We start from the raw sequence: 18694 nt of genomic DNA on the forward strand, positions 1-18694 counted from the left end.
GGTGTACCAGTCAGGGTATGTGTTCCCTCCTATGCATCTCATACCAAAAGTACTGAGAATCATAAGAAGGAGATGAGTAAGAACGATACTCGTGTTTCCGGATGGGTCAAGAAGGACTTGGTACCCGGAACTTCAAGAGATGCTCACGGAAGAACCGTGGCCTCTACCTTTAAGAAAGGACCTGCTCCAGCAGGGGCCTTGTCTGTTCCAAGACTTACCGCGGCTGCGTTTGACGGCATGGCAGTTGAACGCCGGATCCTGAAAGGGCATTCCAGATGAAGTCATCCCTACCCTGGTCGAAGCCAGGAAGGATGTAACCGCAAAACATTTTCACCGCATTTGGCGAAAATATGTTGCGTGGTGTGAGGCCAAGAAGGTCCCTACAGAGGAATTCCAACTGGGTCGTTTCCTACATTTCCTGAAAACAGGACTGTCTATGGGCCTAAAATTAGGGTCCATTAAGGTTCAAATTTCGACCCTGTCAAATTTTTTCCAGAAAGAACTGGCTTCAGTGCCTGAAGTTCAGACGTTTGTAAAAGGGGTACTGCATATACAGCCTCCTTTTGTGCCCCCAGTGGCACCTTGGGATCTCAATGTTGTTTTGAGTTTCCTAAAGTCACATTGGTGATCCACTCACCACTGTGGAATTAAAATATTTCACATGGAAGGTGAAGATTCTATTAGCCCTGGCTTCAGCCAGGCGTGTGTCAGAATGGGCGGCTTTATCATATAAAAGCCCTTACTTAATTTTTCATTCTGACAGGGCAGAATTGAGGACTCGTCCTCAATTTCTCCTTAAGGTGTTTTCTGTTTTTTCACATGAACCAACCTATTGTGGTACCTGCGGCTACTAGGGTCTTGGAGGACTCCAAGTTACTTGACGTTGTCAGGGCCCTGAAAATATATGTTTCCAGGACGACTGGAGTCAGAAAATCTGACTCGCTGTTTAGCCTGTATGCACCCAACAAGATGGGTGTTCCTGCTTCTAAGCAGACGATTGCTCGCTGGATTTGTAGTACAATTCAGCTTGCACATTCTGTGGCAGGCTTGCCACAGCCAAAATCAGTAAAAGCCCATTCCACAAGGAAGTGGGCTCATCTTGGGCGGCTGCCCGAGGGGTCTCGGCTTTACAACTTTGCCGAGCTGCTACTTGGTCAGGGGCACACCCTGACTGAGGAGGACCTGGAGTTCTCTCATTCGGTGCTGCAGAGTCATCCGCACTCTCCCGCCCGTTTGGGAGCTTTGGTATAATCCCCATGGTCCTGACGGAGTCCCCAGCATCCACTTAGGACGTTAGAGAAAATAAGAATTTACTTACCGATAATTCTATTTCTCGTAGTCCGTAGTGGATGCTGGGCGCCCATCCCAAGTGCGGATTGTCTGCAATACTTGTACATAGTTATTGTTACAAAAATCGGGTTATTCTTGTTGTGAGCCATCTTTTCAGAGGCTCCTTCGTTGTTATCATACTGTTAACTGGGTTCAGATCACAGGTTGTACGGTGTGATTGGTGTGGCTGGTATGAGTCTTACCCGGGATTCAATATCCTTCCTTATTATGCACGCTCGTCCGGGCACAGTATCCTAACTGAGGCTTGGAGGAGGGTCATAGGGGGAGGAGCCAGTGCACACCACCTGATCCTAAAGCTTTTATTATTGTGCCCTGTCTCCTGCGGAGCCGCTAAACCCCATGGTCCTGACGGAGTCCCCAGCATCCACTACGGACTACGAGAAATAGAATTATCGGTAAGTAAATTCTTATTTTATAGGAAGAAGTCTCCCTGGATTGGCTGGAAGTACCAGGAACAAGAACTATGCCAGAAACTTGGTCTCCAACATGGCGGCGCCCAGTAATGCAGACCTATTCCATGACCATGCTGCTCACTGCCCTTGGTCTCCTAGGCAACGTTTTAGCGAGAGGGAGCCGCTGCAGCGGCATCCCGCTGCCACGAGCGGACCCCCACACCGCCATTACCGTTGCCTTCCCCCCGGACCCAGCGCTGCAGCCCACCTCCGCCGCTGCCCGTGAAGTCAGCCCCGCGGCCCTCAGCGTAAGACCCCGGACGCTGACACAGTCATTGTGTCCTATGGGAGAGATGAATAAATTCTAGGATGCATCAATAGACTACTGAAAGTAACAATGGACCAAAGATTTAAAAAAAATAAAAAATAAAAAATGAATAACTCACTTAAGGTTAATAACCATGGATTACGCGATCCTCATGTTAAACAACCGATTTAAAGATCATCCTGAAATATAATTACCAATCACATTAGACAAAAAAATATAAATAAACTTAAGCCACACAGATCCAGCCAAACAGGCTCAAGAAATAAACACAACACTCATAAATGCTAAAGTGCAGTAAGACTCACTTTAAGGTCGTACGCACCAGTGTCCACATCTCTGAGCTGAATGATCACACCTTACAGGCCAACCCTTATATTGGTAAAGGACCGGAAGTGGAATAAACCCTAATGGATCAAAATATCCATACAACCAGACAGAATAATAAAACTGTACTGGTATACTACATAAATATAAAGGTGCAGTGTCCATTTAATAAATAATGATAGGACATAGTTAGCACTACAATGAGAACGGCCGCTCAACCGAGCGGCGTACGTTCCAACTACCGGAAGTGGAACCGCGTCGTGCATTCCACTTGCCGGAAGTGGACGTCACATAGGAGCTATGTAGGAAGACGTCCACAGCATCCAGTGAATGCTGCACAAGCAGGGCATATATAACCTATATGGTGCAGTTTCCATTTATGAATTCATAATAATACATAGCCCGCACTGTAGTAGTGAACGGCCGAGCGGCGTGCGTTCCACCTACCGGAAGTGGAACCACGTTATGCGTTCCACCTACCGGAAGTGGACGTCACACACAGAGCCGTATAGGGAAGCGTCCCCAGCGTCAAGTGAATGCTGTACGAACAGGGCATACAGACCCACCCCACGGGCGTCATCAAGTGAACTCATCACACACTTATACAAAGATCAGTAAAACACTATACCAAAAAGGGGAACAGCCCAGTGGGCGTAGTCAGATACCCACATCAATTATAATATGGTAGTACAGCACAGACAACAGCATACTCGACCACTCCAAATCCTACCCTTCCATAGTAGGGGCGGAATGTGCTCCACCAACTTACTGTAAAACACTTTCAGTATACCACTCCACGGAAAGAAACAAAAATAAATGTAAAGCTGCGAATGCACCAAAGTCCAAAAATAGCGAGTGTTGCCCGAGTGACAATAGGGGGTAAATATCCCAAGTGTGTAACCACACCAGAATACCTTGTAGACAAAAAAGTTAATAATAACATGACTGACACAATACCCAAGGATTGCGTCATCTCATAGGCAATACTAAGAGCGCTGATACTGTAAGTATCCAAACAGGCCCGTAAGAAAGAGACAAAAATATATATAAAAATAAAAAATTAAATATTAAAATATACATACATAGATGTACATAACAATAAAATTAACAGTGTATCAGATCAATGTGATGCCATATATGCTCACAATAGACATGCTAAATATATGGTAATATTACCCCCAGACTAAATCAATTACAGGAACACGTTCATGGTATTATATTCGTTCAGGCCTCTAGGGGTCACAGTGTCAAGGGCATATATCCAGTAACACTCTCTTTTCTTCAATGCTAGCAACCTCTCGCCCCCATTAGGTAAGGGGGGTACCCAAACTATAAGCATACACTTCAGGTTGGCAACTTGATGTCTATTTTCGAGAAAATGCCGAGCCACCGGTTTGTCCGAGGATCCATTTTGGATTGCCGCCCGGATAGAGGTCCGGTTGTTCGCAATACGGTCTCTGAAACATCTGGACGTTAATCCTACATAATAAAGCCCACATGGGCACACTAGCTATAAATCACGTGATCTAACTTGCAATGTAAGTGATATTTAATTTTGATATTTTTACTAGTATGGGGGTGGGAGAAGCTCTTACCCATCTTCATGGACCTGCACGTAGTGCAGTTGCCACATGAGTAGCAACTAGGTTTTAACCGCATCATTTGTGTCACACTCATCTGATCCTCTGGAGTAAGAGTAGGTCGCAAAAGTAATTGCTTCAGGTTCGCCCCCCTGCTATAAGCCATCATGGGTGGTCCCATGTGGGCAAATGGCAGGGACCGGTCAGAGGCCAAAATAGGCCAATGTTTACGTAATATCCTACCCGTAGATAGCGCATGATTATCATATTTGGTGGTATAGATCATCCTCAATGGGACAGTAGAACCCTTAACCACATTATTGGTGAAAATCTTACAGGCTTTTTTCAGACATTTCTGTAATATCCATGGGGTATACCCACATTCCTGAAATCTATACATCATATCAGTAAGTTGTAATTCCCTGGTGTTTTCATCCTTATTATTCCTCATTACTCTTAACAGTTGTGATATGGGAAGATTGTTCTTCAATGCTGGTGGATGGAAACTACTCGTTAACAGGGTATATATATATATATATATATATATATATATATATATATATATAAAATATACGCAAATGGCATATATTCCTTTAAATAAACAGATCTGTCTGTCTGTCTATATCTATCTATCTATATATATATATATATATATATATATATATATATATATATCTGTATATCTGTTTGTTTATTGGAATATATGCCATTTGCATTAGGGTGTTTTTATTTCCAATTTCTTAAGTATTCAGCAAAGGATTGTGGTGGAGGTAGGAAAAGTCACTTTGTGTAGAGCATTTCATTTAGCCACAAATTTTTAAAAGTACATTTCATGCTTCTGCTTAAAACTTAACATCATGTGTGTCTTGTGTCCTGTTTGTGCCTTTATTCTTTCCCTGCTGCACAATTCTGCAGATGATCAATCTTTAAAAAAACAAAACAAAAAAAACAACAACCTGCTTTTGTATCTTCATAGAATTTGAACCTGGCATACAACAGCATTTACAGCTACTACAGGAACTTTGTGGGCCCCCCACACTTCAAAGTGATCTGCCGTCTACTAGGTTACCAAGGTATTGCAGTGGTCATGGAGGAATTGCTGAAAGTTGTTAAAAGCCTGGTGAGTACTTCCTGCAAACCATGATAATATGCTTTTGAACTGAACTTTTTTTTTTCCTATTGCAAGTTATTTAAAGCCTGATTTATTGTTTCTTTAGACTGATTGTTCTGGTTATCATTAATCTTGTTGTTTTAAGCAAATTACACTTGTTATTTGTTGAGCTCATATATTCCGCTCTGAGGTGTTTATGCCTAGTTTGAAGTCTTCATGCACAAATGGGTGGAAGTTTTTTCCATGGATTCATCATAAATGGATCTCTGAATGCATTAGATGGATCATGAAGCTTTAAGTGGGCTTCTCTGTAAAAAAAGTTCCAAGCCACAGCTGCATTCTGAAGTAGATATGTAAAATAGGCATTAACACTGCTAAGCTTTAAGATAGTCCCTTCACTGGGCACACAAACCATGCTGCTCCCGCCAGGTGGGAGGAGCTACCGGCAAGTGTTCAGAATGTAAAGCGCCTGCACTCCCCATTACCCAGTGTACCAAAGGTGTTCCCAATGTTCCTCACTGGGCGGAAAAACATGTAATACATAAATTTCATTTAATACACAGTGGACGTATTTCTGTGCATTAGACAAATGGAAGCACAAATTGTCTTGGTATCTGTTGGTACATTACTGGGCTGAAGTAGTTGGAAAAGCATTAAGGATATTCAGTAATGCAGCCCCCAGTCATGCAATGTGGCAAAGATTGAGTGCGGATGGGCTGTATATAAGGTGACTTCAAGACCAGATGTTGCATACATGTGTGCCTGTGTCTAACAATAGCTGTTTCTTCTAGTGTCAGGGTACTATTCTCCAGTATGTGAAGACACTGATGGAAGTTATGCCTAAGATCTGCAGGCTGCCCAGGCATGAGTACGGCTCCCCAGGTTTGTTATCTTTTTTTAGTACTGCCAGGATATGTAATTTCATCAGATAGCGTAGTGTTCCTTTATCTTTGTACATAATAGTGAAAATGTGCATACTGAATTCTCTGCTATTAGATAAAGATTGACTCTATGCAGTGTCTGTGCCAGCTCACACAAGAGAAGGGTTGAAGTATTCTCGTTAGAAAAAGCAGCTTTGTAACCTGGTTTACATGTAGACCTTGAAGCCTATAGAGGATGGTAAGGAGGCCTGAGTGGAAGAAGGGAGCACAGCATCTGCCAGGGTACTTGAATTAGGAAGAACGCAGGATATGCCTGCACTGTAACAAAGTGTCTCTGGTTGCTGAATAGGGGAATTCATATTCTCTCTTCATAGACCTCTCATTATTTGGTTGCTTTGTGAAATATGTATGTTAAAGAACATCTCTGCAGTGCTTGGTTTGCACAAAAATGAATGCAATTGAGTATTTCCATCCAGAGATGCTGAAATACATATTGGTTGTGGCCTAACTCTCCGATTCACATGCATGTCAGAAATGCTTCATCAGACTTTGGTTTTTCACTAACCATTCAGCGCGCCCATATACAAAGCTGTTGGGTAAATAATTTTCATTTCCGATCTCCTTTGCTTCTCTCCACTGAGCTGTCTGTCGTAATGTGCTGCTTCTCAAAATAGCACAGCATTAACCTTGGTGGTGGTGTGGCTTTATTGCTGCACTGAACAGAATGTCAATGACTATACTTACAGAGAATGCTAGAGGGTGGAAGAGTCTACACATTCATCAGAGTGAAGAGGAACCAGGATTGTGTTGATGCCTTAATGCTGACGTCAAGTCTTAGTAATAACATGTAATATTTTATGTTGGCATTGCAAATCAGTAGGAAGTTAAAACAACTCTCCTACTTACTAACAGTCCCCTTGGCCGCACCAGTCATAACTGATCTTATGGACAACGCCTACAGTCAGTTTATTTCTCATCACTGATATTTGTTTATTGCAACAGATTTTCCTTCTAACATTTATCGCTCTCTTTACAAGTTCACATAGAATTGACCATAATAAGACTACAGTTTTCAATATGATATAATGCTTGGTTAATTTGGTAATTGTAAGTACAATGGTGCTGCAGGGTAATAATACCACACTACTTTTGGCTTAAATGTGGCACCGAACTTGTTCCAAAATTGTATTTACAGTACGTGCCTTTAATTATCCTAAAGATTGACTTGACCCCACATTGCAGGTATAGGACATTCTTGGGCATATCATAAGCCAAAAATATTAAGCATTGCATTTTCTGTTGCTGTGCTGTAACTTGTTCTAGCCTACACATGATACGTTCTCATTGTAATCATCTTCAGCAACTGTGAAAATTCTGTGTTCATTTAGAGCTATGAGTACATTAAGTAATGTTCATAGTCTGTTTCGCCTTGGCGCTGTGCATTATTTCATAAATAATACTGTACCACCGTGATGTCTGTTTTCTAGTAAAATGCTAGCATGCCATTGCATTGGTTCAGCACATAGAATAATGGCCACTACCACGAGTGTTCATTTCACATTGCAGCAAAATGTTATTGCCCAAATGTGAAATCACATACAAACGTGCATTTTATTTAGGACAGTTTATAGAAAAGAGAGAATTCCTAAAATTTAAAATCTGTGCACAGTAGAGTATTTTACATTATAGACTTTAATTTAGAGAAAATGTTCACTCTGGAAATTATGATTATTATCATTAATAATAATATACTAAATATATTGGCAAACTGCATGCATTCATGGCATGGCTCCATACGCGTTATACAATAGTGAGAGGTTATCATGTGATGCTAATGATTGGCACACATCTTATTTTATAGCCTTGGGCAGTTGTCCTATATCGAGCCAACTAATCGCTATCTTCAGACCTTGTATGGGCCCAAATCTGCCTACATACCCGACAATGACTTTACACCAACTAGTAGGATCGTTATCGGGACTGTTTTCTGTGTTGTGGCAGGATGGCTAGTGGCAGCCTATGGGGTCTATCCAATGCATGTCGGATCCTCTCCAGCGGAGAGGATCCGACAGTTAAGTATTCAATTTGCGGGCAAGTCCAACTGGTTTTGCCAATTTTCGACAATGTCGATCCAACTTTTTTTAAAAAGTCTGATTGACATTTTATAAAACGGGACTAAAACCTGTCGGATTTGGCCGCAAATCCGACAAAACACGTGGATCCGAGGCTAATCCGCCGATCCACGTGTTTTCCAATAAGTCGGATAAACGACAGCCCTGTTGAATAGGTCGAATCATGATTCGACCTAAAAAAAGGCGGAAACTGACGTCTTTCCGACTAGACAGAAGTTCCAACTTCAATTGAATACTGCCCAATGCATGTAAATGTGTGGACCATGGCCCTCATTCCGAGTCGTTCGCTCGGTAATTTTCTTCGCATCGCAGTGAAATTCCGCTTAGTACGCATGCGCAATATTCGCACTGCGACTGCGCCAAGTAATTTTACAATGAAGATAGTATTTTTACTCACGGCTTTTTCTTCGCTCTGGCGAACGTAGTGTGATTGACAGGAAATGGGTGTTACTGGGCGGAAACACGGCGTTTTCGGGGCGTGTGGATAAAAACGCTACCGTTTCCGGAAAAAACGCAGGAGTGGCCGGAGAAACGGGGGAGTGTCTGGGCGAACGCTGGGTGTGTTTGACGTCAAACCAGGAACGACAAGCACTGAACTGAACGCAGATGCCGAGTAAGTCTGAAGCTACTCTGAAACTGCTAAGTAGTTTGTAATCGCAATATTGCGAATACATCGGTCGCAATTTTAAGAAGCTAAGATACACTCCCAGTAGGCGTAGGCTTAGCGTGAGCAACTCTGCTAAATTCGCCTTGCGAGCGATCAACTCGGAATGAGGGCCCATGTCTTATTTGGCCATGCACAAAGGGTGTGAATGCAGCATGACCTCTTGTGGCCAGCTTTACTAGTCTCCTAGAGCTGGTGCAGGATTGCTTTGGTTGTCTCTGCAGTCAGGAAATACATAGGACCAAGATTTTCTGCATTTCTGTGAACCTTGTTGGCAAGAAAATGAGCTGCAGTGTTTATAAATGATTTGGAAGTTTATCTTTATAAGTTTATACAAATTTAAAATTAAGGTTACACAAATAGTATAAATTAGAAATGTAACAATTCCATCAAATGAACTTGTCCATTTTCATAAAAAGTCCAGTACTTTTCACATTCTCCATATTAACTTGCAAATTTCATTTGGACCCACTCTGCTGTAGAACATAATGTCAGTTTTTAAATGTGTTTGGTGGTTTTATTGGAACCCAGCGATACACAGATAAAATGTGTCATCTGTCGTGTGAGCCCTTTAGAGGGGATTTGGGAGCTGGAGATGGGTCTGAAGTCCTAATCCTTTGTGATAATCCCGTGCAGGTTTCTAGATATATTTTGCATAGAGCAGAATGATACATAATACACAGCATAAACCATACATGAGGCAATCTCTTGCTGTACCCAGCAACCTAGTTGCAAATAGATCACAGACTTTGAGGACACTTTTTTTTTCTGTTAAGTAAAGTTAAACTGCAGTTATGTGACTGCTAACGGTGATTTTCCATTTGGTGCAGAATGGCAATAAACTGTTTGCAACCTGTTGTATGCAGAGGCTGTGGTTCTAAAGGGTGCCATACTGTATTTAGGTTGTCCTATTTGGATGGCTCTTGCAAGTATAAATGACTCTAGATATAGGCACACTGAACAAATCCAGATTATTAAATTACTAATGAAAAGCCCCTCAAAATGGCGGACACCAAGGCCTGGATTATATTAGGAGGGTGTCCGCTAATCACACTGGAGCTGACGGCTATCTGAAAGTCTTGCTGCTGGGACTCTGGGCTCTGTCATGCTGAGTATATGTGTCAGGGACATTCGGTGTGTTAAATGGCTCAGGAGGCACTGGGTAGTTCCAGAGCCAGATTTTCATGCAATATATGAGCCCAAGGGTGCATGTGGGCATTATACACAGGTGCAGCAGTATATACTCTGTAAATTTGTACCAATTTATTGTATCAATTTATAAAAATGATAGAAAAATACAATGAAGATATTTCTAATATATTCTTTGGATTTTTCATATACTTTATATAGTCAAAACTCTGGCGTATACGCTAGCATGACAGGAAAGGCTCTGCCTCACCCCACCGCAAGTCACTGGTGTGTGTAGTGTTAACCTTTTATAAATATAGATGCTGTAGATCTGTAATGGGCAGGCTATGATGATGCTGCACTATATACACCAGTACTGGCATGTGTACACTCACCAGTCCCAGCACAGCTCCCAGCCAGTCTGAGGGGTAGAGAACACCAGTGACCACCAGCAGCTGTCCGTAGGGGGTCTGGGCATGGCCAATGTGGGGTGTGGGAGGGGTGAGCACAGGACCCTGCCCCTCCGTCGGCCCGCAGTATATATAAAGCAACTGAGCCGGTTATCTGCTGCCTCCTCACCCGCATCATCTGAGCCCCAGCACCAACTCTTCCTCCTCCTGGTCACCTGACGCAGGGTCTCACCTGTTCCTGCCAGACAGATTCACCTTCTCCCTCCGCCGGTAAGTGGCCACACGTGTCCCAGATTCCTCGTTCTGAGCGATGCAGGGCCGTCGGGTGGTTCCTGCATCTGTTTTCTGGTTACTGCTGCTACTTGTTGCCGAGTCCCAGGATGGCAAATAACCTGGGCTTACAGCATAGTATATGGAGGAGGGGGGTGCAGAGTATTCGGTATATGGCGGGAGCAGTATATGAAGGAGGGGGGGTGCTCTGTATATAGAGGGCACTATATGGAGGGAAATGAGGGTACAGTATGTATATAGGGGCAGTATATGGTGGGGGTGCACAATAAAAGAGGATTGGAGTGCAGTGTATATAGGGGTAATGTATGGTGGAGGGCGCATTGTACTATATTGAAAAAAATCTGCATCTCTTCTGCCCCTACCACTCCACTTGTCCCTATCTAACCCAACCCCCCCTCCTCTTTCTCCCGCAGTCTCTATCTGCCCTTACCACACACTCCACCATAACACTATCTGCCCCAATTCCTCTCCCTATACTCAGCCCTCTTTCTCCATATGCACAAGTGTGAAACAGTCAGATCAGTGTTATTAATATTAGCAGCAGCAGGGTAGGAGGCTGTAACATCTCCCTGCAGTATTCGTTTCACTTTTAGGTTTGTCAGCTTCCAGCACACAAAGGAATCATTGGGCCTGCGTGGCAGCCTCTAGTGACCGGCAGCCCTCATAACAGAGGTCAGGAGCAGGCTTGGTTTTTATTATATAGGATATGGCAAATACAGTAAAATATTGGCTCTTAGCAGCAGCAGTTCCTCTTCAACAAAGCCTGCTCAGATCTCCTGGGTTCCAGAAGCTCTCACTTATACCCCTTTTCCACTAACGAGCACGGGTCGCAGCCGGGAGCCTGACACGGGAGCTGCCCCCTGCTGCGACCCGTGCTCGGTCCCTTTCCCATTAGCAGTCACAACCCGGCAAATGCCGGGTTGGTGACGCTTCTAGTGACACGGCAGGGGCGGCGCAGGGAGATCACATGATCTCCCAGCGCCGCCTTCCCTATGCACTGTGAACGGGAGCCGTGTCACCTCGACACGGCTCCCGTTCACACTAGACAGCTAGCCGGGTTGAACACGTGTTCAACCCGGCTAGCTACCAGGGTAGGATTCCCGGATCACTTGATCCGGGTTTACCCTTTTCCACTAGCAAAAAACACGGGTAAATGCGCGCCCCCGTGCATTTACCCGTGTTTTTTGAGCTAGTGGAAAAGGGGTATAAGTTTATATTACTATATAGTATGTGCTACCTCTGATATGGCTCACATAAATAGCTCATGTATTGTTCTTTGGTAGGCACTAGGCAGTAATAAAACATAAGTAGAATATTATACAATTTTAGAGGCGCTTCATTCTTGTCGTCTTGTCTGCATCTTATTTGTTTAATTTGTTGTTGTTAAGGAAATGCACATTTGCATGTTTGCATTCTTGTTGAGTATTACCATTATTCCCCTGTACCAGTCAGTGCAGGTTTTAATAAGGTGACTAATAGCGATGTGTAAATAGATTACCGTATATACTGGAGTATAAGTCGACCCGAATATAAGCCGAGGCACCTAATTTTACCACAAAAACCTGGCAAAACTTATTGACTCGAGTATAAGCCTAGGGTGGGAAATGCAGCTCTACCCGTACACTGACCTCATAGTGCCAGATATGCCCCACAGTGCCAGATGTGCCAGATGTGCCCCACAGTGCCAGATATGCCCCACAGTGCCAGATATGCCCCACAGTGCCAGATACTTACCCTCCGTCGCTCCCGCGCTGTCTTCTGAAGGAGGGACACGGAGAGCGCAGCGCGCGCCTCTCCTGTGACCCTCCTGCGTCTCCGGCGGCAGCGGCGTGTGTTAAAGGAAGTGCCGGTTCGTGCACTTCCTTTACCACACAGACGCCGCTGCTGCCGGAGATGAAGGAGGGACACAGGAGAGCCGCGCGCTGTGCTCTCCGTGTCCCTCCTAAAGCTGACTCGAGTATAAGCCGAGGTGGCTTTTTCAGCACAAAAAAAAGTGCTGAAAAAGTCTGCTTATACTCGAGTATATACGGTATGTAACAATAGAGAACAAATTTTTGTGTAACCAGATCAAGTGCGCTCAACAGCAGCCCAATGGACAAGCAGGTGAAGTGGCTTCTACCCAAACCACTAAACAATACACAAACAAACAATATCACCACTTTATCCTTCGGCGCTTTTAGATCGGATGAATGACAGTTTCTAAACTCTGCCTCCTCAGGTGTTTCTCCAAAGCGGACAAATTCTCACAGCTTCTATATGCTCAAGAGATAAAGAAGAGGAAATCTCATAGTGTATCACCCCTTCAATAATTTTCACACACAGGGTTAGTAATATAGCCTCCTACCGGATTTGGTGGTCTACTAACTAAGTAGACAATGAAACTTTTACTGGAGCGGCTATAGCCTGTTATGAATCCCCTCCTTCCTTTAATATTCTTTCAATACTCCTCCATTGCATATGGAATAAAAGAAAAGCTTCCAATAGTGCAATAAATTTAATAAAAATCCCAAAAAAAGAACACAGTACAAATAGCAAATTATGGATGGACTCTCACCCGGTCATATGGTCTACCATGTAAAAAGTAGACATAAGCGTATTATTAAACAGTGTCACAGGCGTCCCCGAATACCCTGAAGCCCTTGGCTGAGGACTGTTTTGGTGAAGCTCTCCAGAGGTCAGATGGCACAGTGGGTATTCGGGGACGCCTATGACGCTGTTTAATAATACGCTTATGTCTACTTTTTACATAGTAGACCATATGACCGGGTGAGAGAGGGTATTCAATAACAGGCTATAGCCGCGCCAGTAAAAGTGTTATTGTCTACTTAGTTAGTAGACCACCAAATCCGGTAGAAGGCTATATTACTAACCCTGTGTGTGAAAATTATTGAAGGGGTGATACACTATGAGATTTCCTCTTCTTTATCTCTTGAGCATATAGAAGCTCTGAGAATTTGTCCGCTTTGGAGAAACACCTGAGGAGGCAGAGTTTTGAAACTGTCATTCATACGATCTAAAAGCGCCGAAGGATATACGGTATGTAGTCTGTGCATATTTAACCTGTATTTTTCTACTCTCATACCTCATACTCTCGTTCTACCAAAGATTTCTACTGCATTCTTACATTGTTTTAAACCTAAAACAATGCATGTCATTCACCTCCTACCTTCATATGTATTTTTGTCAGTATCCGGATGATAGACAGTCAATAGAGAGACACCATATGTTAGACCGACATTAGGTAGACAGGGTCAAAAGGTCGGCATAAAAAAGGTAGACACAGGTTTTTTATTTTATTTTACATGTTTTTGGACTTTTTCATACCATCTCTATCAATGTTGGCATAGAGTTGATAATAAACCTTGTGGCGAGCGCAGTGAGCCATCGAACCTGAAGCGTGGCGGGCGAAGCCTTTGTACAACTGGGGGTCCCAGATAAGAAAACTATCCACACAAACCCCCCCAAAAAGCAAAAAATAATGGTGTTTACCTTTTTATGTCGACCATTTTCATGTTGAGGTAACATTTCTAAAATGCTTTCTAGAAGATTATATGTAGCAGCTAATTGGTTGCCATGGGCAACTTCTCCACTGGCACTCTTCTCCACACTTTTCCACTGCTTCATGTTTAGAACCCAAGAGTTGGAATTTAAATGTAATTTGCGGATCATCTCCGCGCCACCTCTCCCTGCTGTAGTGAATGGGTCCCCGGTCGCATCGACCCGGGAGCCTGTTTACGCTGCCACTGACCCAGTATTCAACCCGGGAATAACACTGCTTTATTCCCAGGTTGAATTACTGGGTTAGGTGACCCAGCATTTCGACTATGATGCTTTCACACCACACACCGACCCGTGTCGAGCCGGCAATATGCCGGGTCGATACCGGGTTATTTGTGCGGTGTGAAAGGGGTAGAAGGGCTGCCAGATCTGGATGCAAAAGAGTGCCCTGATGCAATAAATCTGATAGTATCCAGATGATGGGTCGACAGTAGTAAGGTTGACTACTATTGGTCGACATAGATAAAAGATCGACATGGCGTTTGTCGACAGGAAAATGTTGACAATTATTTTTTTTTCTGTTTTTTTTGTTTTGTTTTTTTACAGGTTTTCTTTTTCCATTTTCGACTTTTTCAAACTTTACTATCCATGTGGACTACAATTGGGAATAGTAACCTTGCCCACACCCCATGCAAGGGGAAGCAGTGCACTAATTGGAGTTTCCAGTAATTTTACGGAGAAAACGTCACAAAAAAAACCCTCATGTCAACCTTTTCCTGTGTCAACCATTACCATGTTGGCTTTTTATCAATGTTGACATGTTTCCTATGTCAACCTTGTTCCTGTCAACCTTTTGGAGTTGACCTAGACACTGTCGACCATTTTCAGGTTGAACCATTAATCCATAACTAAATCTGACCTGGTTGATAATATCCAAGTACGTCTATTTCCATTTCCGGAGCAGTTGACAACCATGCACTTGGCTAGTAGGGTGTATTGCTACCACTTCCACTTGTGCTTTTCTTCAAAGTATGAGTTATTAGGGGAAACGGAGGGAACACATGACCTGGATGCAAGGTCCATCTTAGTGACACAGTATCTATGCCCTGTGACCCTGATAGATAATTCCTGGAAAATGTGAGGCACTTTTTAAATATAGGTCCCCATGTAACAAACCTCTTCACTATGATCTTAAATATCTATGTGTTTAGTTCCAATTCTTCTGGGAGAATAGTATTTCTGCTGAGAGTCTGCCATCACAGTTTCTCTGCCTCCTACATGGAGTTCTGAAAGAGATTTTAGGTATTTTATCTGCCGATATCATAATCATTACTTCCCCCAGAGACTGGTTCTTGGTACTACCTTGGCAAGTCAAATAAGCCACTACTGCCATATTGGGGGAGATGTATGAAGCATTGAAAAGAGTGAGCCAGTGGAAAAGTTGCCCATGGCAACCAATCAGTTGCCACCTATCGTCTTATAGAATGCTATGTCAAAGCTGATTGGTTGCTATAGACATCTTCTCCACTGGTCAGTATAAAGACTAAAGAAGACCTTCATTTTTTAACTTCACTCTTTTCACTGCTTCATACATCCCCCACCCCCATTGTTAAGACTTTCAGGAGAAATTTCGTCTGAATATCTTGAAAATGGAAAATTGCTCTTTATATTGCTGTCATTTCTCACTGATGGAGGATAAAAGTTTCTCCCTTGGGGTCCACCTTCCCTGTACTACGTGCTACAGCAGATCTCCCCCCCCCCCCCCCCCCCCCCCCCACCCCCTCCTTCCCAGCCAGCTGAACTTGCGCCTGTTGTTCAATTTCAGGTATTGTAGTTGTGATAGTGAATTTGACCTGTTCTTTAATATTTGGCTCATCGAGCAGTCGATCGGAAAGTGTTCATTTGTCTAAAACAGACACTGTCTCAACGCGATGGCAGGCTTGCCGACATCTCTGCCTTGTGTGTACCCATCATAAGATGGCAAATCTGTTTATTGACATTCAAGTGTTACATGATCAAGGTCCAGTATAACTGAAGCAGCTTCTGGGGTATATTCAGTTAAAGTCGGATCCATTCCGACATGCATTTGTCGGAATGGATCCGACAACCCCTATTCAAATCTCATCTCAATTCGACTTTTTCCAGTCGAATTGAGATGAGGGATCCAGAGGGGGAGAAGGTGGGGGAGCCGCGGAGAGACCAGCGGGGACAGCCGCCGGAGATCAGCGCTACAGTAGCGCTGCAGCAGGATGTCACACAGCCGCCCGACCTCACGGCAGTGTCCACCCGGCTCCAGCAAGCGTGACCTCACTTGCTGGAGCCGGGTGGAGGCTGCCGTGAGCGGCGCGGCTGTGTGACATCCTGCTGCAGCGCTACTGTAGCGCTGATCTCCCCTGTATTCCCGCGGCTGTCCCCCCTCTCCTCCTCTCGGGTCCCACATCTCAGTCCGACATTTTTTTATGTTGGACTGAGATGGTCGAAAATGGCCCCGTTTTCGACACAAGCACGTGGATCGGCAGCTATTCCGCCGATCCACGTGCTTTTCGACAAGTGGAATTCCTCGACTTGTCGAAAAGCATTGAATAGGTCGAATCACGTTTCGACCTTAAAAAGTCGAAAACTGACGTCTTTTCGACAGACGGCAGTTTTCGACACCAGTTGAATATACCCCTCTGGCTCCCTATACCGTCCCATTGATCCTCAGATGAAGGGCTTCTAACTAAGCCTACAGTTTACTCTACTTGATTTTGGAGCTTTACGTCTCCTAGTCTTTGGAATGAGCTAACTTCACAGTCTCTCTTAAAAAATCAGACGTATAACATGCATGTTTTTAAAACATATTCTATAAAAAAATTAAAAATTTTGTGAGATAGTACAATGAAAACAATAAAAGATAAACCATGTACCCAATAAAACCGTTTTTGTGTGGTCTCCGTTTAACACAGAGCAGTGATATGTATATATAATTCTGCAATATATATTATGATGTCACGGTACAAAGATCAAAAAGAAAAAAAGGGAAATAAAATGGACATTAACAAAGATTCAGATTACAATACTAGTGCATGGCTGGCTGCAGGCCACAGGTCCCCTCCAATAAGCCACTGAGGTATAGATGAACTGCAGCTTAAAAATACTCCTCCCATATCCAGGTACTATATTTTACGTCCCATCAGGTATTCTGGGTTGTGTGTCTTTATTGAATAGGGAGAATCTAGCCATTTGGCCCAGGTATTAAAATACTACTCTTCTGCTTTCCTAGCCAGGCATCCGTTTCATTAACTAGAGTAATCCAAGACTTAAATATCGGGGCCTCTGCAGCCATCCATAATTTGGCATTGTATACCTTAGCAATTGCACATATATTAATAATCTAATGTCTGCTTGGTGCATCCATAGTGTCCTCTTCCAATGCTGATAATACATGTACTATAAGCGTGAGAACATAGGACGGGACACCAGTTCTTACCAAGACATTAGTAACTCCTTTCCAATATAAAGCTGTTTGGGGGCACAACCAAAGCACCTGCCAGAAATTACCCTCCGGGGATCCACACTTGGGGCAGTTTGGCCTATGATTTCCACCAATATGACAAACTCTGTGGATTAAAAAGAACTGTATTTGTTGATACCTAACTCTGGTAGTGGAGAAACGCAGTGAGCCTAGGGCAATTGTCCATAAATCATCAGGAATTAATCCCATGTCTGCCTCCCATTTACTTTTAAGAGAGGTCATTAAATCGGAATGATGTGTCTGTAATATATCAGAGTATATAGTAGAGATTAAATGTTTATTTGCACTATGCAGTAGCATATACTTGACCGGGGTCTCATTTATCATTGGAGGGAAATCAGCGAACTGTGCATGAATAGCATTCTGCAGCTGGAGGAATCTCTAAAAATAGGAAGTTGGTATATCAAAATCTTGCTGGAGTTGTTGAAATATTTACAGTAAGTACATCCACATTATATACAGTATTTGACCCAGGGACTGTATTCCCCATCTCCCCCATACCTCCATCACTTGCCAAGAGGCAAGTACTGGAAGGCTATATACATTATCTAAAGGGGTATCCGGATACCATCCCTGACCCTGCATTAAAGTGTGTACTGAATTCCAAATAAGAATAGCTTGTTTTACTAATGGAATTTTTACCAGTTTCGTACTCCCACAAAGTAGTAACTGTAAAGGTGTATATCCGGCATAAACTTGTGCTATCATTTGAGAGTGCAGGGCTAAAGTATTTAACCAACCCCAAATATGCTCCAACTGTGCCACATAAAAGTAGTATTTAAAAGTGGGAAGAGCCAGGATCCCTGATGCTCGTGTTCTAGTCAAAGTATCAATTTTCAACTGCGCTCTTTTGCTGGCCCAGATTAAGCAGGACAATAAACCATCAATCTGTCTAAAAAAAATTTGAGAAATGTGTATTGGTGAATACTGAAGTGCATGTAGAAGCTTGGGCTGGAAGACCATTCTAATTAAGTTCACTCTACCAGTAATAATCAGAGGGAGTTTCCCCCAAACCACCACCCTATAACGAAGATAGGCTATCTGCGGTGTTATATTCAAGGAGTCATATTGCTGAGAGTTGTTGGACACCC

General features: G+C 43.3%; 1 protein-coding gene across 6 annotated transcripts in view; it reads left to right on the forward strand.

Annotated features, from left to right (window-relative positions):
* The window catches only part of CYFIP1 (cytoplasmic FMR1 interacting protein 1), a 414017-nt gene that overhangs the window by 343677 nt on the left and 51646 nt on the right, over positions 1–18694 (forward strand). For all 6 annotated transcript variants that reach the window (XM_063953279.1, XM_063953277.1, XM_063953278.1 and 3 more), the window contains exons 24-25: positions 4951–5094; positions 5877–5967. In XM_063953279.1, the coding sequence (XP_063809349.1) occupies positions 4951–5094; positions 5877–5967 (235 nt within the window). The remainder of the gene's footprint in view (positions 1–4950; positions 5095–5876; positions 5968–18694) is intronic.

This window comes from Pseudophryne corroboree, chromosome 2 (genome assembly GCF_028390025.1).
Source record: "Pseudophryne corroboree isolate aPseCor3 chromosome 2, aPseCor3.hap2, whole genome shotgun sequence".
Classification (NCBI taxonomy): domain Eukaryota; kingdom Metazoa; phylum Chordata; class Amphibia; order Anura; family Myobatrachidae; genus Pseudophryne; species Pseudophryne corroboree.